Source organism: Aspergillus pseudonomiae (genome assembly GCF_009193645.1).
Source record: "Aspergillus pseudonomiae strain CBS 119388 unplaced genomic scaffold BDV37scaffold_2, whole genome shotgun sequence".
In the NCBI taxonomy this organism is placed as follows: Eukaryota; Fungi; Ascomycota; class Eurotiomycetes; order Eurotiales; family Aspergillaceae; genus Aspergillus; species Aspergillus pseudonomiae.
Genome location: NW_022475994.1, coordinates 143,939 through 167,330, shown reverse-complemented (window position 1 = coordinate 167,330; position 23,392 = coordinate 143,939). Strand labels below are relative to the sequence as shown.

Sequence of the window (23,392 nt, the reverse complement as noted above, 5' to 3'; positions counted from 1 at the left end):
TGAGGATTGGGTGCCAAAAGCTCTCCAACCATGTAAGCTATTATGCCATCAATAAGTTAACCGAGCCCTTAACACCATTCCCAGAAACCGTGGCCGCGATTTGCTTTTGAACAATTAATCCCAATTTTTGGTATCCGGAGCGCAAAATTTTGTCATTAAGATCGTTGGAAAACCCGTCCTTGCGGAACTAGACTAGACATATGGACTAGTTTAGATCTTGACAGCGGACTCAACGGCCTTGCGCTTCTTCTCCTGGCGGGCGACGGCCTTGGCGCCCATGATACCACCACCCCAGTGACGGCGGGACTCCTCGTACTTGTCGGTGTAGCCCTCCTTGATGGTGGAGAGGAGCTTGGCGAACTCAGACTGGTCCTCAGAGCGGACCTCAGTCAGAGCGAGGACAGCAGCGGTCTGAGGGTCGGATTAGTACTGATTCTTAATACATAATCATGAGAGATTCTTACCTTCTTGTGGACAACGGTACCGAGACGAGCCTTGCCCTTAACAATGGCGTAAGGGACACCCATCTTGCGGCAGAGAGCGGGAAGGAAGACAACCAGCTCAATGGGGTCAACGTCGTGGGCGATGAGGACAAGGGAAGCCTTCTTGTTCTCAACGAGGCCGACAACGTGGTTAAGACCGTACTTGACGTGGTAGGGCTTCTTGGAGACATCCTCCTTCTTCTTGCCCTCGGCAACGGCGGTAGCCTCAGCGAGGAGACGCTCCTTCTTCTCGGCCTTGGTCTCAGGGCGGTACTTGTTGAGGAGCTTGAAGGTCTGGGCAGCGGAGTTGCGGTCCAGGGTGCTCTGGAACTGGGCAATGGCAGGGGGGACCTTGAGACGGAGGTTCAAGATCTTCTTCTGGCGCTGAAGACGGACATACTCGGGCCACTTAACGAAACGGCCGAGGTTGCGCTTGGGCTGGATGTCCTGGCCAATGCCGAAGTTGCGGGAGCGCTTCTCGATGAGAGGGTTCTAGTCGCATATTAGCATCCTATGTGCTTCCTAGCTAGGGGGAAAATCCTTTTTCTACATACCTTAGGGGCCTTCTTAGAACCAGCCTTGCCCTGGGGGTAGGGCAGAGGGGCGGCCTTCTTTCCGGACTTGGGAGGCTATCATTGAGAAAAGAAGATCAGCACATCGTGTCCACCAACGCTGCATCTTCCTTGAACTCTAAAGAGAACACCGATCTAGTGTGTATTTCAACTCCTAGACCGGTGTCTCCAGCCAAATCATCGCTGACGCTCGCATCCCGAAGGACTTGTGCGAACAGCGGAATATGCTTCGAGACTTGCGAAATGAAGCCGACGAGATCGTCTCACGACATGTCGCAGAGGTTTTCGAAAGCTAGACAACCAAATCAACTGGACGTTATATGCTTACCATTGTTGTCGACTGAGTTCCGCAACGGCGCTGGGTGACGGGATTGACGAAGAGAAGAAGAAGGGAAGGTTCGAAGTAATTTCAGCTTAGCAGAAAAGAAAAGCTAGTCGCTTCGTGCGTGGGCCGCGCTAGTGCGGATAAATTTACTAGCCGATCCGGTTCCAAATCACACCCCCACGTGACCTAGGGCTAGCCCTCTGACGTTTATGGTCCCTTTCCCTATCAGGAAGCCTCTTCCTACATTGAACTCCTATTCGTTGCATTTTACAAGTATACAATAGGACGTCCTTCCTTTCATCAGCTTACTCATGAACCAATCGTTAATATTCGTAACCACTCTATTTATCCCAGACTTCATCTAAGTTGATATCTTGGACTACCACATTGTTGCGTGCCAACCACCATGTTCTCTGCAGTAGTTTCGCCGTTCGCGTTAGGTCTTGTGTTCTCCCCAAATCACAGTTGAACACGCCTAGCCTTCAAGAATTCGTAATCTGGCATGGCTGCTAGGACCGCCTTCTCAAGAAGAAGACTGGTGTCCTCACCAAATTCCTCCCTCCATTTGAGGGCCTCAGTAGCGACGTCCAGTGTCACTGGCGCCTTATCTTTCAAAACCCCAGATGATCCCGCTAGACTAGAGAGCATGATTGCATGAGCTTTCTGGCTATGAAAGCGCACATCTTGCCCAGTAGAGTCTCTCTGTTCGACCGGGCTTCCGTTATTCGGCGCACCATTAGCATCTGCCTTCTTCTCCCACTCAAACTTGAGTTTGTTGGAATCCAGGCCCGCCAGCTCGCAGAATCGAGCTATCACATCAGGATTGTGAATCACATCATGGGCGTCCAGCAACAATGGCTGGGAGTCGGAGTCATTGTTCTCCATGCCGTAGTTGTAGAGCATCCGAGTCCACTTCAACGACATATTCGTCTCTAAGACGCCAGGCAGCTCCTCTTTTTGAAGAACACCAACGGCCACCATCTTCATCATTGCACGATAAAGGGACGGGAACACCAGCGCCGGATGACGAATGATGAACGCTAGGCGCCAGGTGCGCAGATACTCGTCCGGAAAGACGGTTTCATTATTTGGGGAGAAAGTCTGGGAGGCCCCATAGGTGGCTGGGACTTGGACATGGAATAGGGAGTCATAGCTACCATTGGTGCCATGGATCATCCGGCTGAATGCCGTTGGGTTGCAGAGCCAGAAAGCATGCTCTTTGGTGACCATCATTTTGCCTTCTTTTTCGGCACGGCTGCTGTATTCCTCCAGGTTGTCCAGACATTCCTGGAAGGCAGACCGGACTTCATCGCACTCTTCGGTAGTCCATTGGTCGACTGGCTTATAAATGCGACCATCCTTGGAGGCAGTAGTATAGGGTTTCATGAAGAAGTAGCCTCCCTGCTCATTGGAGATGACATTGGGTTGATCTGATAGAGCAAGGATCTTCAGAAGGAGATTGGATGCTGTACGGGGATAGCTGACGAGGAGAAGTCGACGGGGGGCCATATTGAAGTATAGGGGATCGATAAGCTTAAACGTGACTGGATCAATCAAAGAAGAACTGGATGGTGAAATCCCGTAAAGCGATGGTGTGATCGAGGAGCTTCGATGCTATTTAAGTAGGTTTATGCTCCACTCACTTCCGTTAGAAACGCCATGATTACTCCTGCCGGAACTTTCGCGCAGTACATAACCGCTGGTAGCCCTCCGAATAACGATCATCAGCCAATCAAACATGGTTTTAGGGAGTGGATGTCACTCTGATGGAACTTCGGCGTAGGGTATGGGGACTTGGTAAGTCATCTCCGAGGTGGATGATTTCGTTTCTTACAGATAGCTGAGGGACAATCTTGTTATCATGCAGTAGGCTTGGGCCTGGTCAGCAGACCGGCGCCCCGGACGAGCCTGTCATAATCAAACCCCGGTTATGGGGTTGCGACTACGCCAATCAGTGCTGAAAAGCCTACTCCACCATGGCGGATCTTTACATGACACTTTTGTCACATTAATGCATTGCATTGATGTTCTGGTAACAATGAATGGCCTCGTTCGGAGTTTTCGCTCCATTCCAAAGGCCGAAGCCGATAGGTATTGTCTCTCTATTGGGTCCTTAGAGAGGCATCTCCACTGCAGATCGACAAGGGGACACCGAGCCGAGCCCAATGGAGGGCATCAGTGCTGGGTTCTGGCGTACTTTTCTGGGGCCCTTTCGGCTGTCCTCTTGCCTTTCAAGGCTAGTGAGCCCACTTGACATTTGCCCAGTGTCGGAAAGCCAGCTTCCGACAGCCGTCGCCTGTTTCGCTTCATTCATTAAGATGTGCGGAACATACTCCGCGGAGGAAGATGCATTGATCGCAGCCTTTGGTACTGTCTGCAGATGACAGAAGGTTGGTTAGTTGGCCATGTACGGGGCGCATGGGGCGCATATGTCTATTGATGTGTGAATCTCCCATTTAGATCAATTGGGACTAGGGCCATGATAACTGCGGTATACGTTGAAGTACAGAATAACTCATATATTTGGGAGTTCATTAATCTGTTACAACAGTTGTTCTATCACATCCATCTATGGTCTGCAATTGTTGGGTAGGTTGGAGACCTGAACCCTAGTCAATAGAAGAATGGTTATACTCCCAATGTCTCAGACCTTGCATATACAAGATTATATGAAGAAAGATCTAGATCTGGAAGATAGCTACTATAATGTTTAGAGTAATGATATGGTTGCTATTGTATAATATCACAGGCAAGAGAAAAGGAAAATACGCGTCAAAGTTTGCCCAGACCACCCTAATCGAGGGATACGGAATAATATGAAAGGCTATAGGCCCTTTCTGGTATTATCTTTTGCCCAAATAATGGTTCCCGTCTATGTACTCAACATTGCAATCTACCTGATACTAATGGAAAGAAGAGCCCCTCCTGACCTATTCTTGCAACCCAGCTCAAAGTAAGCACTCATTCAAACGTTTAGGTTCTGGGTCCTGACATGTTCGCACTACATATTCCAGAGCAGGTTCTGCTATTCTAGATCTATCCTTTAAAGCCACTGGCCTTGATAGTTCTAATGCAAGGGTTGAAGATATAATGCTACTTGTTCATCTGCCATAGTTCACAAGCCAGGTCTACTTTTCAGGCAGCGTATGCGTCTAAATATAGAAAGGAAGTGGATACGGGCCACGGGTCCTTTGCCCTAGTAGCCCGTATTGGTCTATTGCGATATCAAGATCGGCACAGATAAAGATGGTTGCAAGAGGGAAGGACTAGTGCTATATGATCACTGATTGCTGTAGATTAATAAATGCACACCCCACCAACGGACAGTCACACAAGATAACCTCTATAAAAACACCAAGTAACTGCTAGTAAAATGTGATCAAAACCCATCCCACCGTTCGAAATTCCCAGCATCCAAGCCAAACATATCCAACATCCTGCCCACACTCTGCGTAACGATATCATCCACGCTCTGCGGCATCGTATAAAACGCAGGCATGGGCGGAAAGATCACCGCTCCATAACGGGTTAGATCTAACATATTCTCCAAATGAATGCCACTGAGCGGCGTCTCCCTCACGACCAATACAAGTTTCCTCCTCTCCTTCAACGTTACATCGGCTGCTCTGCAGATCAAGTCATCGGCGAACCCCGTCCGCACCGCGCTCAGCGTCCTCATACTGCACGGCACGATGATCATCCCGTCAGCCTGAAACGAGCCGCTCGAGATGGCTGCGGCGGCATCATTCACCGGGTAGGTTCGGGTAGCGAGGGCGCGCACGTCGTTCGCTGTATACTTGGTTTCGTATTTGATTGTCTCGACCGCCCAGCGGCTGATGACTAGGTGCGTTTCGACGTTCATTTCTCGCAGGCGTTCGAGGAGGCGGATGCCTAGGATTGCCCCCGTTGCGCCTGTCATTGCGACGATGATTCGCATTGGCCGGGTTGGTTGGGTCTGAAGACGTGTGGATTGTGGGGTTGTTTCTGTCATCGCCATAGCTGGTGCCTTTGTGTCCCATTTGTAGGGAAACCGAGATATGCGTAGATTCGGGAACCGGTTTGTTAGGTAGAGAAGGCTCCCTACAAGGACGATGATAGCACTGCCAATCCAGCCCATCTTGTGCGACGGTACATGTGGTGTTCTGAGGTTGGAGTTTGCGATGGACTGCAGTGCCGGCCTTATACTGCATACCTATGCGGGTATACTATAGGACAGCCGAACTGAACTAGCCTATAGCTATCTTTCTTGTGGATTCCAGGTTATGCTTTGGGAAATATCCTCAACATTTTGGTAGTTACCTCCCCATATTGTTGCCGTGATATCTAGAGCCTGTCTAAGCGAAAACAAGAATTGGAGAAAAATTCTCAGCAATTCTACCCCATTGACGACATTTAATATTCTTGCAACAGCGTATGCAGCAGCTATACCATAGCTGCTAATATTATAGGGTCAGCTGCTCGGTTGCGGGGCCGATCAATGGCGAATTGGGGTACGTGGTGGTCTCGAGATCCCCAAATTGGGGAAACTCGGGTGATTGTTCCGACTGCATGTTGACGTTGAGTTATGCAAGGACTATGGTATGATGCATGTCGTAGCGCACGAGACAGAGGGCGTTACTATTTAAGTGGAATGGAATTACAATGTAAACTTTAATGCTTTCGGTTTGTTACGAAGACAAAGAGCGGACCTCGTCTAAATTTGCTACCTAGTCCTATCGTCGATTCCGTGCCCACGAAGGTTTCCAGGCAATATGGACTACACTGCTGCTGCGAAAGACTTCCGCCGTTTCATTCAAGAGCTGGAAGATGAAGGAGAGCTCCTGACAATTACCAAGGAAGTCGACCCCAACCTGGAGCTCGCAGCCATCGTGCGAAAAGTGTGTGAAACCGGAGAGCGAGCCCCGTTGTTCACAAACCCTAAAGGCCGTAAGGACAACGGGTTGTTTCGCGTCATCGGAGCCTCCATAGGGTACAGCAAGCGTCCTGGCATGCAGCTTTGTCGATTAGCTAAGTCGCTTGGGCTTCCATCCTCTGCTACTGGCCATGAGATCATCCACAGGATCAACGAGGCCAAGTCGAAGCCTCCAATCCCATGCCGGAAACTCGAGACCGGCCCCGTCAAAGATCATATTATTCATGGTGATGATATAGATCTGACGCAGTTGCCTGTCCCACTTTTGCATGAGCATGATGGAGGCAAATTCATCGAAACAATGGGCATGCATGTCGTACAGAGCCCTGATGGGAAATGGACTAATTGGTCCATCAGTAGGGGCATGGTTCACGGCAAGCGTGAGCTGGTTGGACTGGTGATCCCAAGACAGGACATTGGGACAATATTCAACCTTTGGAAGGAGAAAGGCGAAGACATGCCATGGGCTGTATGTTTCGGGGTGCCGCCTGCGGCCATCATGGTCGGCGGCATGCCCATTCCCAAGTGGACCAACGAGCCGGAATTCATCGGTGCCTTGACCGACGCCCCAGTTGACATTGTTAAGTGCGAAACAAACGATCTCTGGGTGCCGGCCAATGCAGAGATTGTGTTTGAAGGGGTGGTTTCGATTAGTGAAACTGCTCCAGAAGGCCCCATGGTCGAATATAATGGCATGGTTTTCCCCGGACATCAAACTCAGTGCCCTATCTTCAAGGTCAACACCATTACTTACCGCAACGATCCTATTCTCCCAATCTGCGTCGCGGGCCGAGCTCCAGACGAAAATTCCACCATCTGGTGCACAATGCAAGCTGCAGAGGTCCTTAACATCTGTCAGAAGGCCGGCCTTCCTATCAATATGGTTTGGTGCCCGTTTGAATCACATTGCTTGTGGTTTGTTCTCCAGGTGAATCACTCGAAACTTGTGGAAATGGGCACGAATATGGAGGAATTCTGCCACAAATTAGGACATACCGTATTCGGTTCCAAGCCAGGATGGTTTATCCCGAAGATCTTCTTGGTAAACGACTACATTGATCCAACCAATCTCTCAGATGTCATCTGGGCTGAAGCAACACGTTGTGAGCCTGGCAGGCATGAGTTTATTTTCACCGAATATTCCAACATCCCCCTCATACCCTATGTCACACACGGCTTGCCGTCCAAGTCCGGAACGAATGGGAAAGTTGTCAAATGCTGTATGCTGCCCAGTGAGTTTACAGAAAAAACGCTGTCATGGAAAGAAGGGTCTTTCCAGGGTGCCTACCCGGAGGACGTTAAGAAAAAGGTGCTTGAAAACTGGACAGCGTATGGCTTCCCGCCTCTCTAGGTGACACGGTACTTCTATTTCTCTTGTTAGATAAACTCCTCTGTCATAATAGCAAGTGCCAGGGACATACTATCATATCACATTTCGCCTGAACTCCAACCCATAACTTGCCATTCAAAGAACCAAACATGCATATTGTAATTTAGAAAAAGACAAGAAGATATATATATCATAGAGAATCACCTCCAAGCACCTATACCAGGGAACCCGCCGCGCCCTACGCTAGAACTTGCCGCCTGGATAGCCTTCTTCTTCCCTAGAGAGCCCTCTTGACTCCGCACCCCAGCAACAATCTTATCGATATTCGTTTCGACGACAACGCCACCGACAATCATCTCACTCAGCACCGCATGCATCGTTTCATACCCGAAGATAAGATCCAGCTCGCATACATTCTCGAATATGCGGTCCAGCGCCTCGACGAAGACTTGAATCAGATCAATAAGCGCAAGCGGGGACTCGGTAGATGTTGAAATCATAATGAAAGAAAGAGTTGCATATGTCCGGTAGGTCACTTGTGTTGGGGCATCGGATGGGCCCTCTGCGCCGGAGCTAGCACCCCGAGAGAGTAATGGAGGGAGAGGCAGGAAGTTGCAAGCGCTTGGTGGACGCTGGGCGACTAGAGCGTAGGTCTGTTGTATAAGTGATTGTTTCGTTTGTGTATCCTATTTTCAAAGTGGTCTTGTATTAGCTAGTTTGCCTAGGAAAGGACGTGCATATTTAACCAACTAACAATCTGGGTGTAGAACTTGCTCAGCCGCGGCTGCCCATTATTGTTGAAGACGAGAACCGCGTTGATCATTCTGACGTTTTATGTATCGTATATCTCTGTTCAACTGCGCAAAGGGATTATAGGATATTGTATGAAGTTGATATTAATATATCAGTTGACGCTACGGAGTTATTGTAAGCTCTCTTATCGGCCTGAATCCGCGGGGCGGCATGTCGGCAGAAATACCCTTCCGAGATTTCCCCAGTGCTCGGAAGACTTTCTTATCCTGGATTTTATCTGGAGAAGCTCTCGGAGCGCAAACACAATGCTGTCGTTTCTTTACTGATCTATATCTTGATACTCCACCTATCGCTCTCATACAAGACCAAAATCGGTGATCTCATGATGAAGCACACAATATACAGATGTACAGCTTGCTCGAGCCAACGACTTCCTTTCACTCTCCGACGAGCCCTCTCAACCGCCATCACCCCGAATCCTCCCTCGAACCCGAACAAAGTTCCACTCCACGACTTGACTCCTGCGGATATCTCCTACTACTGGGATACTCGAGTACCAAATGAAACTGACTTAACCTACGCCGACAAATTCTTCGCACCTTCTCGCCACTCCCCGATCAAAATATGGTCCGCTAGCAAATTCCGCACTACTCCTATGTCATCAGTAGAGCCTGAAGTTGCCTTCCTTGGTCGCTCGAATGTCGGGAAAAGCTCATTATTGAACGCCATCATGGGCAAAGAGATATGCTGGACTTCTTCAAAACCGGGGAGAACGAGAGAGATGAATGCGTTCGGAATCGGGGGTACGAAAGGCGGCGAGTCGAAAATTGTTCTGCTTGATATGCCGGGGTATGGAAAAGCGAGTAGGACGGAATGGGGTATCGAGATTATGAAGTATCTTCAGGGAAGGAGGCAGTGAGTACATCCCCGGTTGTACTCGGGATATTCGATCCACCCAAGCTGACTTGTAAACCCGCGATCCTAGACTTCGACGGGCTTTCCTCCTTATAGATAGCTTACATGGTCTTAAGAAGAAAGACGAGGACATCCTCATGCTTTTTCGGAAACATGCCATTCCGCACCAGATCATCATGTCAAAAGTGGATAAGATTTTGGCTAAGAAGAAGAGTCAGGTGAAGAGCGGAGCATCAGCGGCAAAAGTCGCTACACTACAGAACTTGCTGCAAAGTTATAGACCAATCCTTCAACCTGATGGTCGGATGGAAGGACCTGGTGCCTTAGGTGAGATCCTGACATGCAGTGCAGAGACGCCCATCGGCCCCGGAAAGTCGTTAGGGATCAGCGCAATCCGCTGGGCTATTCTGTCGGCTGCTGGATTTGATGGGATTATGAAAGCGCAACCCGTACCCACCGAGTCGCAGGTTGCTCACATCTCTACCACTGCATCTTGAAATGTAGTTCAAGAAGCACTCCTGTCTTTGAAAAGGAGTCAGTTAAACCGCGGAGGTGACTTGCTTATAACATCTAATCACAGGGTGAATCCCATAAGGTGGCAATCAATGCCAGGCCCTGCAAGCAGTACTTACTCCTTAGTAGCAGCTTTGAGGGTTGTTAACATTAGGTTGCGGTCCGTCAGCATGGCAATTTACGGCGGATCTCTTTCATCTAAACTTCCCCACGGAAGTTTTGTGTCTCCTAGAGCCACCATTGAATAGAGTCTACGCCCGCCTTTTCAGCCTAGGTAGCTATATTGAGTTGGCATGGTTGTTGAATAACCACTTGTCGTGGAGAACTCGAAATGGGTCTGATCTCATGACGGCGAGGGATTGGTCCTTCGAAACCTAGAGATCCAGGCATGAATATCTTTGCTTATTCATCGTTAGTGATGGCACTGCTTCTATCAATGAGGTAGACCACCTTTTTGTCGGTGTAGAGTTGGCATCCAGACTGCCGGCATTTGGAGCTTATAAATACATAAGAATATCACCAAACCAATGTCCTCCTTTTCGTTACTTGTGGGACTCATAAAATAAAAATGTCAATAGTATGTATTCTATAAGAACCGATCATCAGGCATACAGGAAAAGCTGATGCGCTTGTCTCTGGTGATCAAATTTAGAGATATGCATGTGAGATATAGCAGTGGCACGAAACATGGCGCAAAGGTGAGGGGTCATAGTAGGATATAATGTAGTAAACGGGTAAGAGTGTGATAAAATAATCATTTTGGATACCAAAACGCCTGGTCATCATAACAGCATGTCAAAAGTATGCCAACCGCGCTATGCAAAGTATAATGAAGAGAGCAACTCCTTGAGATTGGGTATCATTAATATTTCATGCCTCCAAGTCCAGAAAAGAAAGAAACCACCGGTGGTGATGATATTCGTCAACGTCAACGCAGGGCATGCGCGGCATACAGGGCCCTACCAAGCGGTGAAACGAGAGCAAGCTCTGGCTGCTGCGATAGTATCAGGCGTCAGACAGATCATAGTCTTCGTCAGCATCGCTGACTTCCTGGCCCCAGCGATTAACGACTATACGTCTGCCTAGCTGATCTTCTGGTACCGCGTCGCGAGAAGCACCAAAGTCGAGAACCTGCACGAGAATCAAGTCAGCGAGGGAAAAAGCAGATACCTAACCAACTGAGCCTACCTCGATATAAGTCAAACTATCACGCTGCACCGCAGCAACACATTTTCGGTCGTTGAACTTGACCTGCCATACCCCGCTAAGGTCGGTGAGAAGATCTCGCACGCACTCCCCAGTCCGCACATCCCACATTTTTAATGTCCTATCAGATCCTGAGATAACCTTCTGGCCATCATGCTGAAAGCATGTGATAGCACCTGTATGAGCGCTCAGCATATTTTTGCATTTACCATTTTCTGGATCCCAAATCCTCAGGGTCGAATCTGCAGCTGCTGAGACCAGTCGATCACACTTCAGGTCAAGCAGCCCAACCAGGGAGGAGTGGCCCTCAAGGTCGTACAAAAGAGCTCCGGTTTCGAGGGACCACACTTTCACCATGTTATCCATGGAGCCACTAATACAGCGGTTTCTTTTGTGGTCTAGCACCACGCTGTACACTTTTAAGGAATGGCCTTGGAGTCGGTGAAGAGCTTCTCCAGTGGAAATCTTCCAGACTCTCACCGTGCAGTCATAGCTTCCGCTCACTAGAGTATCCCCGTGCGCAGCGATCGTGCGGACGGAGTGCTGGTGCCCTGCAAGAACGCGGACAAAGTAGGGGCAGTCAGTATCGTCGCCGTGTGGTCCGCTTTGGTAGTAGACAGGATCACCCGGTTTAGGCAGCTTCCAAATTCGAAGATTCGAGTCTCGTGAGCCAGTGATGATCAAGGGCTCCTTTGGCATCATCTCAGGGGTGCCGTCTGCCTTTTTCCCCACTTCTGTCGGTAGAACAATTTGCAAGCATCGTACTGTGGACGTATGACCGTGAAAAATCTGAGTACACCTCGCCCTTTCGATATCCCAAACTCTCACTGATCTATCAGTCGAACCAGAAACCAGAGTATTACCGTAGTACTCGAGGGCCCAAACACCACCCTCATGTCCCTCAAGCGTCGCCCTCAAAGCTCCAGTCCTAGTGTCGTACACATTGATATTGGTATCATCACTGCCAGTCAAAACCTTATCCGTATCAAACTGGAGACAAGTGACAACATGACGATCATGGGCTCGAAAAGCGATATGACGTGGTTTCACATTGGGTTTCATCCAACTTGTATGGATTAAGTGGTGCCGCTGGTAGAGGGATTTGTAAAGATGCAGCCCTCGCAGGGACGGTAAGCCAATATCTGGATATGGAACAGCTGCGGCTGCAGCGTTCGCGGCAGCATAGGGCCCTTCTACCGCAGTGACTGACATTCTCCAATCAGAGGATTCGGGATTATCGGTCCCGCTGGATGATAATTTTCGTTTCGCAAGCTTGCGGCTAGAGACTCGTGTACATGCTTTTCTTTTCGGGCGGCGATGCGCAGACGTCGGCCTATCACTAGGCCCTGGCAGTGGTTGCAGAGAAGGAGAACCGGACTCGGGATCAGGTTTGATTACAGGAGACGACATGCTTAGGTCCCTCTCGTAATCTTCGCCCCCGTTGGGAAACTGCCATCCCCACCCTTCCCTAATTGCACGCTCCAGCTCTCCTTCTGGGAGAACATATCCATCTCTATCGAAAAGTTCCTTCCAACTCTTTTCATCAGAATTGATGATATGCCTCCATTTCTTAGAAACTTGTGCGGCACGGCACATTGTCTGAACGTCAAAGTATTTCACAATATTTAGGCTTAGTTCAAGCGGCAGAAGAGCCAGGAAATCGCATTTTAAGGCTGGATTGACGACATCAGCAACGAAATGCAGAGTCGGCTTCGGACACCGCCTCAGCAACTGGTACATAAGGTAGGTCTTCAGCCCTTCGGGAACAGAGTCAAAGAAGTCTAACACACTGGGGATATCCATTAACGACGTCGGCCGTAGTGTATCGGAACTTGTGGGTAAAAGGTTAGGTCTGGAACGGTGCGGAGCAGTAGTCCTCAGTTCTTCTGCACGTAGAGAGCTCACAATGCGATGATCGTTGTTGTCGAAGCTGGAATCTGTATCGGCTTCGGGATCCTCGGCCGAATCAAAGGACGAGTCGACATTCATTGCATTCATCGCAGCCACGGGAGACAAGCTGGGGCTTGGTAGGCACATGTCCTGGACAGTCACGCCACCAAGGTTTGTGAATTGTGATATCGACTCCAGAGAGCTTTGCTGGGGAGCTTCCTGAGACGTTTCATATCCAGTATCTTGGCTCGTGGAAGTTCCCGATTCATCTTCTGGCCCGCCGTCTGTCTCTAGCTCTTGCGGAATGGCTAGCCTGCTTGGGTCACCCTCTGAACGTGTCAAGCGTCTGCTCCTTTCGGGGACAACAGTCGATTCAGGTTGGTCTTTTCTAGTACTGGGAGCTCTGGAGCCCTCCTGGGATTCGACTCCGGAAGACAGAGGTGGGCGTAGCAGTGGTTCCCTGCGAGACGCATTCGCACTGTGAATTCTCCTCCTAGGTAATACGCTTTCACCTGCACTATAGTTGTTGCTTTCCGTTTCAGGCGTCGCCAAACCAGCCACCACAGGATGTGTTGGTGTGGAGCCATGTGAACGGGTCGAGCGAATCGAATGTTCTGATGGAACTCTGGCAGGATACGGTCGCAAAGAGCCCTGACGAGTTTCTGGGACTGCTAGTGCACGATGTTGCTTGGAGTTCGACTGCTGATTGGATGGTTGACTAAACCCTTTGGGAGGAGCAAATCGACGAGGAAGCTGAGTATCATCAGAACATATTGAAGTCACAGATCGAACTAGGCCGTTAGAGGCTCTCAACGCATCGTCCTTTTCCCTCAACTACGAGCAGCACATTAGTGAAGGCCAGATGGGCAGAATAGCCAAACCAGCGACAACCAGATAAAAAACGTACCTCATTGACGGCGCTTACGGTATCATCTGGTTCATTGAATACGATGGAATGACCTCCAATCTCAAATTTGATGTTCTTCAACGACGAAGGAGTGGGGGATGATGCTAGAGGATACAGCTTAGGGTCAAGTTCTCGCGTTGCGCGGGGTGGCTTTATAAATAACGGAGGGAAAGTCGTCGTCGTAGTAGTCGTGGTGGTCACAACGGTAGTTCGAGTAGCAGGGGCAAATGAAAATTGACCGACAGAGCCAGTCTTTGACACATTATCAAGCCCACTGTTATTGTCTTGATCGTCCATATTGTATGTCCAGCGCGAATATATCGAGGGTCCAGTGAACGATGTCTAGCTGAGGTGCATGGGAGACGCGTCTCCTTGTGCTGATAAGGGCTCGACTTCGGCGATGTCGGCAGTTATAGGGACATCAAGGTACTGTCGTTATTTTTTTTTTTCTTGTAGTCGTACTCAACAATAATAGAACGCAAAAAGAGTGAGTTGCTATCAAAAAAGCCGGTGATGCTCATCCAGGGAAACGATCCGGTATATCGAGGGCGGTCAGCACGGTACATACACGCCTGTAAGAACCATCTAAGTGCCGAAGAGGGTGAAAGCGGTGATTAAAACACGGCCATAAGGACGGCGTGTCGTACTTGACTAAGAAAAGGGAATGGAGGAAATAGAGAAAAGTGGGTGAAAGAAAAAAGGACAGCCGTGGCGTGCTCTGCTGACAAGGAGGTGGCGGCGGAGGGAGAGGTGGAGGTGCCAGGTTGGTCGTGCCTCCTCTGGTGGTCTTAGTTTTTCAGTGTATTAGATCCCGTTAGTTACCCAAGGGAGACACTAGGGCGGATTAGCCCGATTGGGCGGACTCCCGAGGCTCTCTCCCCCGCAGGGACTTGTCAAAGCACAATCGATCGATATTAATCAGAAAATCTTCTCATAACTAATAATACTAACACATAATCATAACTCGATTACCCATGGACGTTCGGATACATCAGACAAAACACCAACAAAGTCTCAATCATATGTTATATATAGAATCCCCGATTCTAAGCGCATCTTTACCCCCGAAATATTTTTCCGGTATTACTTAAGGCGGTGCCCTGGATATGAAAGAAAATATATATATCAGCAGAAGGATTCGGAGGTATGTAGCCATAAATAGAGCATGGCCATGACCTAAAGATCTACAAACTCTACCATGTTAAGTCATTAGTGATGTACCTTATTCATGAGGGAACGGTGAGAGATACTAAAAGCTGTACACGTACACATACTCCCTAGTAGACATGTATCTCTTCGCTTAGCAAATGCTCAAGATGAGTAATTTACTTGGTTGACAGTACTACTAGTACCTAACTATCCTGTCTTTTTGACATATCATCGCTTACATGCTCTCTAGACTTGAATCGTTCATTCAGTTTCCCTTCCCCCCCCGGTTCTTTTTGCCTTTCTGTTGCCCTTCCACATAACTCTCCTAATCAGGAGCCTCTATGCTCAGATGACTTCAACTGGAACCTGCACGTCCTCAGGGAGGGGCCACTATACGTGAAATACTCCGAAAATTACAATACGATGCAAAGGCCAGACTTATCAGAAGCCCTCGACTGGAATGATAAGAAACTGACTTCTCTGATGCAACCAAAAAAAAAAAAAAAAAAAAAAGAAAGAAAAAAAAAAAAAAAAAAAAAAAACAATAAAACAAAAAAAAAAAAAAAAAAGAAAAGACAGTGGATGAAGCAAAGAACGGCGATGATAGTGGACCCAAAAGTAACAAGGGCCCACTTATTTTTCCTTACAGATACCAGGGGTAATCACAAAGACGTAGGGATGCGATGCAGGGTGAGAGGGTTAAGCAACAAATAATAGGGATAAGCATTAAATGAGATTCAGGTTGTTTTCCATAGAACTACCTAATTCGAACCTTACTAACTGGAGTTGATGCTATCTTGGAGTTATGGGAATACTTTTCCTGAAAAGGCACGCTATACCCTTTTCGACAACGTTTGACAAGCACTGCACTGGGCAATACTACACTGACTAGAATAGATGCCAAACCACGAGATGGGTGGGTATTACAGAGTGCTTCCTTTAGGTACTAGTATTCTATTCTTATTCCCAAGAAGGCTAGAACTTTGACACAGATCTGTAGAAAAGTTTATTGGCAGGAACTGTGACAGCGGAGCAGTCTTGTAATATATCCACAGAATAGTACTGTGTTGCGGGGAAGAGAGTTACGTACTTCGTACAATATTCTATATGAGGGGGGACTAATCTGAAGTACCATGGAAATTTGCCAGTTTGCTGTTTCAGCCGGAGTTTTGTTTCCCAAGGTAAATGCGTACCGTACTCTCTCCGGTCGCGTATACCAGCCAGATGTCCTACTACTAAGTACTTTTCTGCAAAAGTGTCAAGCCGTCAATGTATTCGCTAGTCCCCGATAACCGTCCGCTTCTATATTTAGCTTCCATAGTAGTAAGCTTCCTGGAGTCTTCTAGTAACAGTGGAGCTGCGTTTTACCCCAGGATAGTTGGAACAGGTCGGATACCTTCACTGAGGTATTCTCAATCCTCGGTGGGGACTGCAGAAAAAACCTTCTTTCTAGGGAGAACCAAGACCAAAAACGGAATTTTTGGTACGAATGGTTCACATACCAAAGTCACGGGATTTGATCGGCTTCTGAACACATCTATATTTCCAACTTCACCTCTTGCGACACGAACTTCTGCTTCGTGCATCGGCTTGAACTGGATGTATAAAGGAACCCAAGTCTGAGGAATATGTCTAATAAATCAATAGGAAAAAGTAAACTATAGCTCCAAACAGAAGGCAATCCCTGCATTACGGTGGAGAAAACGAAGCCGAAACAGCTCATGACAGGAAACAACCCGAGCCTCCCGTGACCTTAACCTGTATTCACCTTATGTCGTCAACTTGACTCTGGATCTATGATAGACAGTCCGCTAGCTGAGTGCGCAGTTTGACCAATCATCCCGCAACAATCGTTGCTCTCCTTGCCCCAGCTTCATTCTTTTCTATGCGTGATTCCCCATCATGGCCCGTATCAAGTTTACTGTGCCTGCATCGGCTGTTCAGGTACAGTCCGCCCGAGTTCTTCACGATAAGCAGAGCGCGACTGCTACCCGGAAGAAGACACAGACTGAAGTTGAGAATCCGACCAAGTCGGCCGTATCCGAGGGCTTGTCTCTGAAGCAGCAACAAAGTTTAGAGATGGTACAAATTATGCTACATGTATCGGTAAGCGTATCCAAGTTGAACTATCTTGAATACTTGCTTACAAAAACAATGACTAGTTTGGGACATTGTTTTATCTTCGGTGCGTGTCGCCGGCCGTGTTCCCTAATCTGATTGCCATTCTCATGTATCCATCATAGGGAGTTCTTACCACTTCCCTGCTTTGACGACCGAGACCTGAAAGAGGCCCAACGAGAACGCAGATATTCATACCGAGAATTCCTCGACCCTAAACCACGTCATGAAACTAATGGAGGCGACCCAGATATCGCATTCGGTAATGGAAAGAGAGGCCAGCCACTCAAGGTGATGATACGCGGCACGGATCCTAAGGCAGACATGATACTCGACGTTCTGGTACGATCTGCGAATCACTCCTACCCTTCTCCTTTTTATCTTAATACACACTCCCGCTATCTTTCACTAGGTGTTCTCATTGACTGATGTAGGAGAATGGCATCTTCGACGCTTTGCGCAAAAATATCCTTGAAGCTATCCAATTGACCATTCTTGTCGACAAGGATGCGCCGCAAAATGTCCTGGAGTCGTATACATTTTCATTCAAATATGCGAAAGGATCAAGAGATGTGGACCATTGCTTAGAGAGCTTGTCGATAGACCCTGTGGGTTACGTGGCTGATATGAGATCGGCACAATCAGCCAGGGTAGGGCTGGAAACGATAGTCAGGCGTTTGATAACACTCAGCACCTTTCTACCTATTCTGCCTAGTACAGCAAACCTCCAAGAACCACAGAGATGATGACCTAACTTGATATAGATAAACGCAACTTGGGAGTGAACTTGTTCTACACGGAAGACTGCCCTTCTGATTATGAGCCTCCGGGCTTTACTATGGCAAACAATGACACGATAAGGTATCCACTTAATGAGAACTGGAGAAAAGAGACTCAGTCATGTGGGACGATGAACAGTGGATGGCATACGTGAGCATGTCCCGTGCTTGCCAAATCAAATCACTCCTACCTAACGAGACCAGTGTTGGGCTTAGGGTCACATCTCTTAAATGGACGGGGCCAGACCCTGAGGGGTCGGAAACACTACCCACAGTACCTTCACAGATCGAGTACACAGATGAGGTTTCAAGAGCAGACGATATTGGATTTGGCGAAGAGCCGAGTGATTTGCGCCGCATTGAAGCAGGAAATGGCGTTGACTCAGATGATCATCTGGCTTTGGACCGGTCATTAACGTACCATGACGATAGTAGCTTTCAAGAAACAACGCAAGACATTGCCGATAGGCGAAAGCTACAAAATATGATGCAAGTGGGTGCTCCTGAATCTTGATAGTCGTAACTTCGTTTAGAATACGAATTCTAACCAAAGCAGACCCAGGCATCTTCCTCTTACTCTGATAGTGACCTCATACCAACACAGCCCATCAACCCTGATGTCGCAATCGAGGATGAATACGATTCTACAACACAATTGCACTCAAAGTGGTTTCTCCCGGAGGAACGAATTACAAAAATCAGAGAACACCTACGTTTGCAAAAGCAGACGCTCGATCTACCTCGTTCTGAGAGCCAATCTCAGGGCCTGGTCAGATGTCAGTGTGGGTGGAACGGCGAGGAAACAGAGATGGTACGTTTATAGGGGCGTTGAAGAAGCAGGGCTAATGTTATCAGTTAAAATGTGTCTTCTGTGGCACGCATCAGCACCTCCTGTGCTATGGTTTCGATGGCCCGAATGACCCGAAAATCCCTGACGTTCATGCTTGTTATAAGTGCTTGCTGGGGCCAAATGATGCCCAGCTGCTCCAGGAAATGAACAGCCTCGTACTCCTAAGACGAGCTCTAAGGATCATTTTAGATGAGGGATTTCCGAATAAGATCTCAGAATTTACACAAAAGCTTCGTAAGACGACACAGAAAACTGCGCTGGGACCAAACTGACCGCGAACAGACTGTAACGGGCAAACCATCATCCAAATAACCGACATTCTGAAGAAGAAGGGGTTCGTTCAACCCACACCAGGCTATAAACTCAAGGGATTTGCCCGACGGGGGTTGCCAAAGTATAGCGTCCCACAATCAGAGAATGTCCGCCAAAGGTTAAAGAAGGAAATATTTCACCCCATGGTGAAAATTAAACACCTTGTAAGTTGCATACTAGTCTTTCAAAAGGTAGCAAAGGATACTGACGATCATCACAGTACGCCCTGACTAGTCCGGATGGTCCGAATAACCTGGATCCAAATTCCATCAGCCAAGAGCTTGACCCCCTTGATGCTCCTACTATAGCTGGGAACACGCCATTTGATGGGCTCGGACAGAAGACACATAATTCCACCGGAGGCCTGCAGGATCTGCCGGTAAAGAGCCCGGATCACAAGAGAAAGCCGTTACCGGATAGTGATAAAAATGAGAGCTATGAATCCGACGACCTTGATAAGAATGACCGGGCTGCAGAGGAGCAACTGCATAACAGCTTCCTCACTGATGAGAGCATGAGCTCAAAAGCTAGGGTACCGAGCCAGCGGACATCTGACAGTCAGGGACCTCGACGTAGTGGCAGGAAAAGGCGTAAGATAAGCAATTACTCTAAGCTTATCGATGTTGGGGCCGAGACGAGCGACCATGAGAGCATCTAGACTGAGAGGATGTTTCTGATAGCGTATAGTGGTTGTTTGGCATGATATTATGGCTTTTAATGACGGGGAAGATAGGGTGCTGGGGTCGGATCAGAAAAAAAGCAACAAAAAAAAAGGGGGAAATGAAAAGAAAAGGGAGTGGCTAGGTACTTGAAACATGGCAAGCACTTGAACAGGGCGTCAGAGGCAATGGAGGCAAAGTGTTTCTACTGAGAATCACCTTCATGGAGAGTGTTTTTAAAAGGCTGAGGCTTGGTTGCCTCGGCAAAAGCAATGTGCGTCTGATGGATTGTTATGGGAGGGTACCCAGGAAAGATATCAGAAAACCCAGAGGACTGATACCTAGTGTGTATTCCACTTTTGAAGGTGGGTTGTGAAGAAACTGGATTTCATAGTGGAGCATCTTGTACCCGTAGGTCACATATTCGCATATACAATGGGCTGAAACTGGAAAATAACGGGTAGTTGCTCCAAGAAAAAAAAAGTGCCGCTGGTATGTAACGAGACATCAATCACTGATATATTCAGCAACAATGAAGCTCTCTAAAATTACCGTAGTGTCTTCAGAGACCTCGGATACATTCCTGCGTCATTGATTTAGGATCATCCTGTAGGGCAGATATGCTTTCTCGGATCTCTGATGACATTCGGTTATGTGTCATTAGCCCGGAGGGAGGACGATCAGATATGTTGAAATGTTGAGATCTTTATCAACTGCAAGGCACACTTTGACGGGCCCAGATCAGCGATTACCCCTTGCACCGTGATCGTGCATGGAGCGAATCAAGAGCTAGAGCGGAGAATTCTGATGGGGAACTCGTCAGATTTGGAATCATAATGAGGGGTACGAGAAGGCCTGAGCTCAGCCGATCCACGCCTGTATTCCGTCTTTGTCCTGTGTTCTCCGTATTGTGGGCTGTACTTGATCGATTGTTGCTATGGTTGGAGTAGTCTAAGTGGACGGGTGGGTTTTTCTCAGCGTGGGATCCATGTCACCCTCTGTGCGCCTGATCAGATCCAGGTCGACCATACTCTGTATTGCAAGGGATGTGGGATACTTATAGATCAGCCGAATGAAGACTGAAAAGAAGAGAGAAAAAAAAATTCAAAAAAAAATTCAACGTTAAAACAAAGTCATCCACTGGTAATGGTCGCGACCGGCAGTTACGAGCGGCTCTTTTGCAAGTCCATTATTGCGATTGCTCGAGGCTTTCAATACATTGGTATCAGACCGTGGTTGAACTCGGAATAGTTGCACTTTTATTTTTGGCGATGGAGCAATTTGACACTGCCGAGTTGAATGGCATCGCCTGTCAGCATCTGATCGGTAGCGAGCGACTCCTTTTTTGTGGCTTCGTCTCAGTTCATTAATGCCCCGCGTGGGGAATTGGTCACCCAGCAGACCGACGGTCGAAGGCGCATAGACAGGGTGTTTTTGCTGAGCCCCTATTGTCGACTCTACTACTCCGTACCGAGTGTTTAAGTGAAACACTAGCAATTTGTCATCTTTAGTCGATCCCCTATTTTCGTTCTGCGGAGAACCCAATTGATCCCAGCAAGTCGGATAGACAGAGGCGTTGGTGGCTTGGCAGATCTGCACTACACACAATAGACCAGAGGACAGACCCTTGATGCACGTAATCAGGGCAAAATGCGAACAGTTACTAGTTCTGCGCATCATTATCTCACTAACGAACGCCTCAGATATTCTACCGTCCGCTTGAACAGCGCATTCGACACCAGTACAGGTGTGGTAGGTACATACATACACTCTGGTGGCTGCGGCGGATGAAGTAGGGGGCTAAACCTTGCAAGTCCCATACTTTGGACGCATGTAAGATGGTCTTCAATGCCGAAGAGCATCTCTGTGGAGTAGAGAGCTTGAGACCATTATTCAATTGCTAGCGTGAAACCACAAGTAGCCGGGCAGGTTCATGACAGCATATCTTTGCCTCCCACGGGAAAGTGAGGCCTAATGTTTATTCCGCCCTGCCATGGAAATAATCAAATAGACTTGACGACTATTGATGACGATCCCAGCATCCTGGGGCAACACTGGATCGTCCTTTCAAGGTTGGGATTCAAGCACATGCGTGTCAAGCACCGAACCCCGATCATTGGACGTAAATCCCCTGCTCAAGTCGTGCGAACATCAGCGGGAAACAGATGGGTCGGACGACAAACCGCATTGCTCCATTGGTGTAGGACGACGTATCCGATATACTCCGCGGCACGGTGATCACTGTTGAAAACCTTTGTTCCTCTGAGATTGAGAGACTATTGCACGGGAGGCACTTGTGACTCCACCGATATGACGGCTAAAGATGGTATTGGCGCGCGGGAAGGTGATCAACAACTGGATGTACTCATCGGGTGGGATAGAAAGACGGGCGCGGCTTGAGGAAAGTTAAATGAGTATTTCCAGAGTTCTTCGTTCTACTCCGTAGTAGTTCGGGATCGAGCCCATGGATCGAGTGGTTGTCAGAACGGGTGGAGAACCGATAGTGCTCCTGGGTAGCCCCTTAAAGGGGCCTTAGGTGTGGAAATTATGGCTTTCGTGCCCTACCATGCAAAGTCATCCGCAATCTATTGCTTTGTTCTATCAAGGAAGGTTAGAGAGAATAATGAGACCAAAAACAATACCATTGAGACTATTAACGTTATTTCAATGGAGACCGCGACCTTTCAACCACAGTGAAGGATTACATTGGGATTGCCGGCGGACAGCCGCGTGGGAGCTGAGCTGCACGTGTCCGCCTCGTGTATCTCGGCCGCGGAGGATTGATTTGAACTTTGCTGCGTCAACGTCGACGGCAGTAATTCTCCTAGAAGGATTTAAATTTAAGATGAAGAACGGAAAAGAACTGCTATGAACCAACCTTGTTGAACGTACTAGTGATGCCTGTTATATTAATTGACCCTGCAGCTATACCAAAACCAAGAAGGACCTATCCTGGACCATAGTATTGCCCACGTATCTCGAGTTACCTGGCTATTTGATATGAGAAACTTTACCCATTGAAAGCCATTTGTCGCCGTACACACGTCACTGAAGGGACAATTGACCATGATTTGGCTAGTTTTTCTTTTACGTGAGTGGTGGTATGATTGAATGGTGGTCGCCTACTACGTATAGTACTAAGTAGTACTAAGTAGTAGTGCACACTCCTGGTCTCTGACCGGTCCACCGCACTAACCCAGAACCACTCTGGACTGAAGACAATGGATAGAACCATGGGTGGTACCTGCCGATAATTACTGATATTGTAAGAAGCTAAGACAAGGACTATCGAGTTGTGTACTCCGTACTATGGACACTGAATTTAAGTTGGCTACCCCGTTTATTGTTTGATGGAGCTTATTCAGTGGCGGTTTTCCTCTCTTTTCTTATTCGGGCTTTATCGGTACTGCCCTCAATGCTCCACCAACAAAGGTGAAGTCCCATCTGAGAACACGCACTCAATGGAGTACGTAGAGGATACGTGGATCTCTCTGTTTCGGGTTCTCCAGAACAAATCGCGCGTAACTAAGTTGTTGGTCCATGCGTGCTTTTTAGATTGCCTGGGGGCTTTTTTTTTTTTTTTCATTTTCTTTTTTTTTTTTTTTTTTTTTTTTTTTTTTTTTTTTTTTTTTTTTTTTTTTGGATACCTTTCCCATATTAGCCCCTTAAAAGCTAGAATTAATTTACTAGTACTGAGCGTTCTAAATCCTTTCCCACCCC

At 48.0% G+C, this 23,392-nt stretch overlaps 8 protein-coding genes across 8 annotated transcripts; 3 read left to right on the top strand and 5 right to left on the bottom strand.

The window, feature by feature from the left end:
* Positions 1 to 121: 121 nt before the first annotated feature.
* BDV37DRAFT_77189 (60S ribosomal protein eL8) lies at positions 122 to 1,439 on the bottom strand. The gene is made up of 4 exons (XM_032091199.1): positions 1,383 to 1,439; positions 1,037 to 1,111; positions 465 to 974; positions 122 to 411 (listed from the first exon to the last, which is right to left on the bottom strand). The coding sequence occupies exons 1-4, from the start codon at positions 1,383 to 1,385 to the stop codon at positions 211 to 213; spliced, it is 789 nt and encodes a 262-aa protein (XP_031946784.1). The 5' UTR covers positions 1,386 to 1,439; the 3' UTR covers positions 122 to 210.
* Positions 1,440 to 1,690: 251 nt separating this feature from the next.
* BDV37DRAFT_77201 (uncharacterized protein) lies at positions 1,691 to 2,964 on the bottom strand. The gene has a single exon (XM_032091200.1). The coding sequence runs from the start codon at positions 2,886 to 2,888 to the stop codon at positions 1,839 to 1,841; it is 1,050 nt and encodes a 349-aa protein (XP_031946783.1). The 5' UTR covers positions 2,889 to 2,964; the 3' UTR covers positions 1,691 to 1,838.
* Positions 2,965 to 4,638: 1,674 nt separating this feature from the next.
* BDV37DRAFT_235962 (UbiX family flavin prenyltransferase) lies at positions 4,639 to 5,696 on the bottom strand. The gene has a single exon (XM_032080566.1). The coding sequence runs from the start codon at positions 5,494 to 5,496 to the stop codon at positions 4,759 to 4,761; it is 738 nt and encodes a 245-aa protein (XP_031946782.1). The 5' UTR covers positions 5,497 to 5,696; the 3' UTR covers positions 4,639 to 4,758.
* Positions 5,697 to 6,049: 353 nt separating this feature from the next.
* BDV37DRAFT_77179 (UbiD family decarboxylase) lies at positions 6,050 to 7,731 on the top strand. The gene has a single exon (XM_032091198.1). It carries the CDS (start codon positions 6,131 to 6,133, stop codon positions 7,640 to 7,642), a length of 1,512 nt encoding a protein of 503 aa, XP_031946781.1. The 5' UTR covers positions 6,050 to 6,130; the 3' UTR covers positions 7,643 to 7,731.
* On the bottom strand, positions 7,732 to 8,504 carry BDV37DRAFT_77178 (putative AP-3 adaptor complex subunit sigma). The gene is made up of 2 exons (XM_032091197.1): positions 8,376 to 8,504; positions 7,732 to 8,307 (listed from the first exon to the last, which is right to left on the bottom strand). The coding sequence occupies exons 1-2, from the start codon at positions 8,442 to 8,444 to the stop codon at positions 7,822 to 7,824; spliced, it is 555 nt and encodes a 184-aa protein (XP_031946780.1). The 5' UTR covers positions 8,445 to 8,504; the 3' UTR covers positions 7,732 to 7,821.
* Positions 8,505 to 8,566: 62 nt separating this feature from the next.
* Positions 8,567 to 10,190, top strand: BDV37DRAFT_77157 (translation initiation/elongation factor MRX8). Its single transcript, XM_032091196.1, has 2 exons — positions 8,567 to 9,289; positions 9,360 to 10,190. Exons 1-2 carry the CDS (start codon positions 8,757 to 8,759, stop codon positions 9,784 to 9,786), a joined length of 960 nt encoding a protein of 319 aa, XP_031946779.1. The 5' UTR covers positions 8,567 to 8,756; the 3' UTR covers positions 9,787 to 10,190.
* Positions 10,191 to 10,807: 617 nt separating this feature from the next.
* Positions 10,808 to 14,102, bottom strand: BDV37DRAFT_277808 (F-box/WD repeat-containing protein; the record flags this gene model as incomplete). Its single annotated transcript, XM_032085867.1, has 3 exons — positions 10,808 to 10,933; positions 10,991 to 13,732; positions 13,806 to 14,102. The coding sequence occupies 3 exons, from the start codon at positions 14,100 to 14,102 to the stop codon at positions 10,808 to 10,810; spliced, it is 3,165 nt and encodes a 1,054-aa protein (XP_031946778.1).
* A 2,528-nt stretch (positions 14,103 to 16,630) lies between these two features.
* On the top strand, positions 16,631 to 20,136 carry BDV37DRAFT_235956 (putative meiosis specific protein Hop1). The gene is made up of 10 exons (XM_032080565.1): positions 16,631 to 17,060; positions 17,117 to 17,139; positions 17,198 to 17,414; positions 17,507 to 17,786; positions 17,837 to 18,002; positions 18,056 to 18,344; positions 18,408 to 18,662; positions 18,707 to 18,935; positions 18,984 to 19,177; positions 19,234 to 20,136. Exons 1-10 carry the CDS (start codon positions 16,857 to 16,859, stop codon positions 19,669 to 19,671), a joined length of 2,295 nt encoding a protein of 764 aa, XP_031946777.1. The 5' UTR covers positions 16,631 to 16,856; the 3' UTR covers positions 19,672 to 20,136.
* The last annotated feature ends 3,256 nt before the right edge of the window (positions 20,137 to 23,392 follow it).

Coding starts and splice junctions, on each gene's coding strand:
- BDV37DRAFT_77189 (XM_032091199.1), bottom strand. Junction 975..1,036: donor GTTCTAAGAAGGCCCCTAAG/GTATGTAGAAAA, acceptor ATATGCGACTAG/AACCCTCTCATCGAGAAGCG. Junction 412..464: donor GTACCGTTGTCCACAAGAAG/GTAAGAATCTCT, acceptor TCCGACCCTCAG/ACCGCTGCTGTCCTCGCTCT.
- BDV37DRAFT_77201 (XM_032091200.1), bottom strand. CDS start 2,888: ATGGCCCCCCGTCGACTTCTCCTCGTCAGCTATCCCCGTACAGCATCC.
- BDV37DRAFT_235962 (XM_032080566.1), bottom strand. CDS start 5,496: ATGGGCTGGATTGGCAGTGCTATCATCGTCCTTGTAGGGAGCCTTCTC.
- BDV37DRAFT_77179 (XM_032091198.1), top strand. CDS start 6,131: ATGGACTACACTGCTGCTGCGAAAGACTTCCGCCGTTTCATTCAAGAG.
- BDV37DRAFT_77178 (XM_032091197.1), bottom strand. CDS start 8,444: ATGATCAACGCGGTTCTCGTCTTCAACAATAATGGGCAGCCGCGGCTG. Junction 8,308..8,375: donor GCAAGTTCTACACCCAGATT/GTTAGTTGGTTA, acceptor CTTTGAAAATAG/GATACACAAACGAAACAATC.
- BDV37DRAFT_77157 (XM_032091196.1), top strand. CDS start 8,757: ATGATGAAGCACACAATATACAGATGTACAGCTTGCTCGAGCCAACGA. Junction 9,290..9,359: donor TATCTTCAGGGAAGGAGGCA/GTGAGTACATCC, acceptor CCGCGATCCTAG/ACTTCGACGGGCTTTCCTCC.
- BDV37DRAFT_235956 (XM_032080565.1), top strand. CDS start 16,857: ATGGCCCGTATCAAGTTTACTGTGCCTGCATCGGCTGTTCAGGTACAG. Junction 17,415..17,506: donor ACATGATACTCGACGTTCTG/GTACGATCTGCG, acceptor TGACTGATGTAG/GAGAATGGCATCTTCGACGC. Junction 18,345..18,407: donor AGCTACAAAATATGATGCAA/GTGGGTGCTCCT, acceptor TAACCAAAGCAG/ACCCAGGCATCTTCCTCTTA.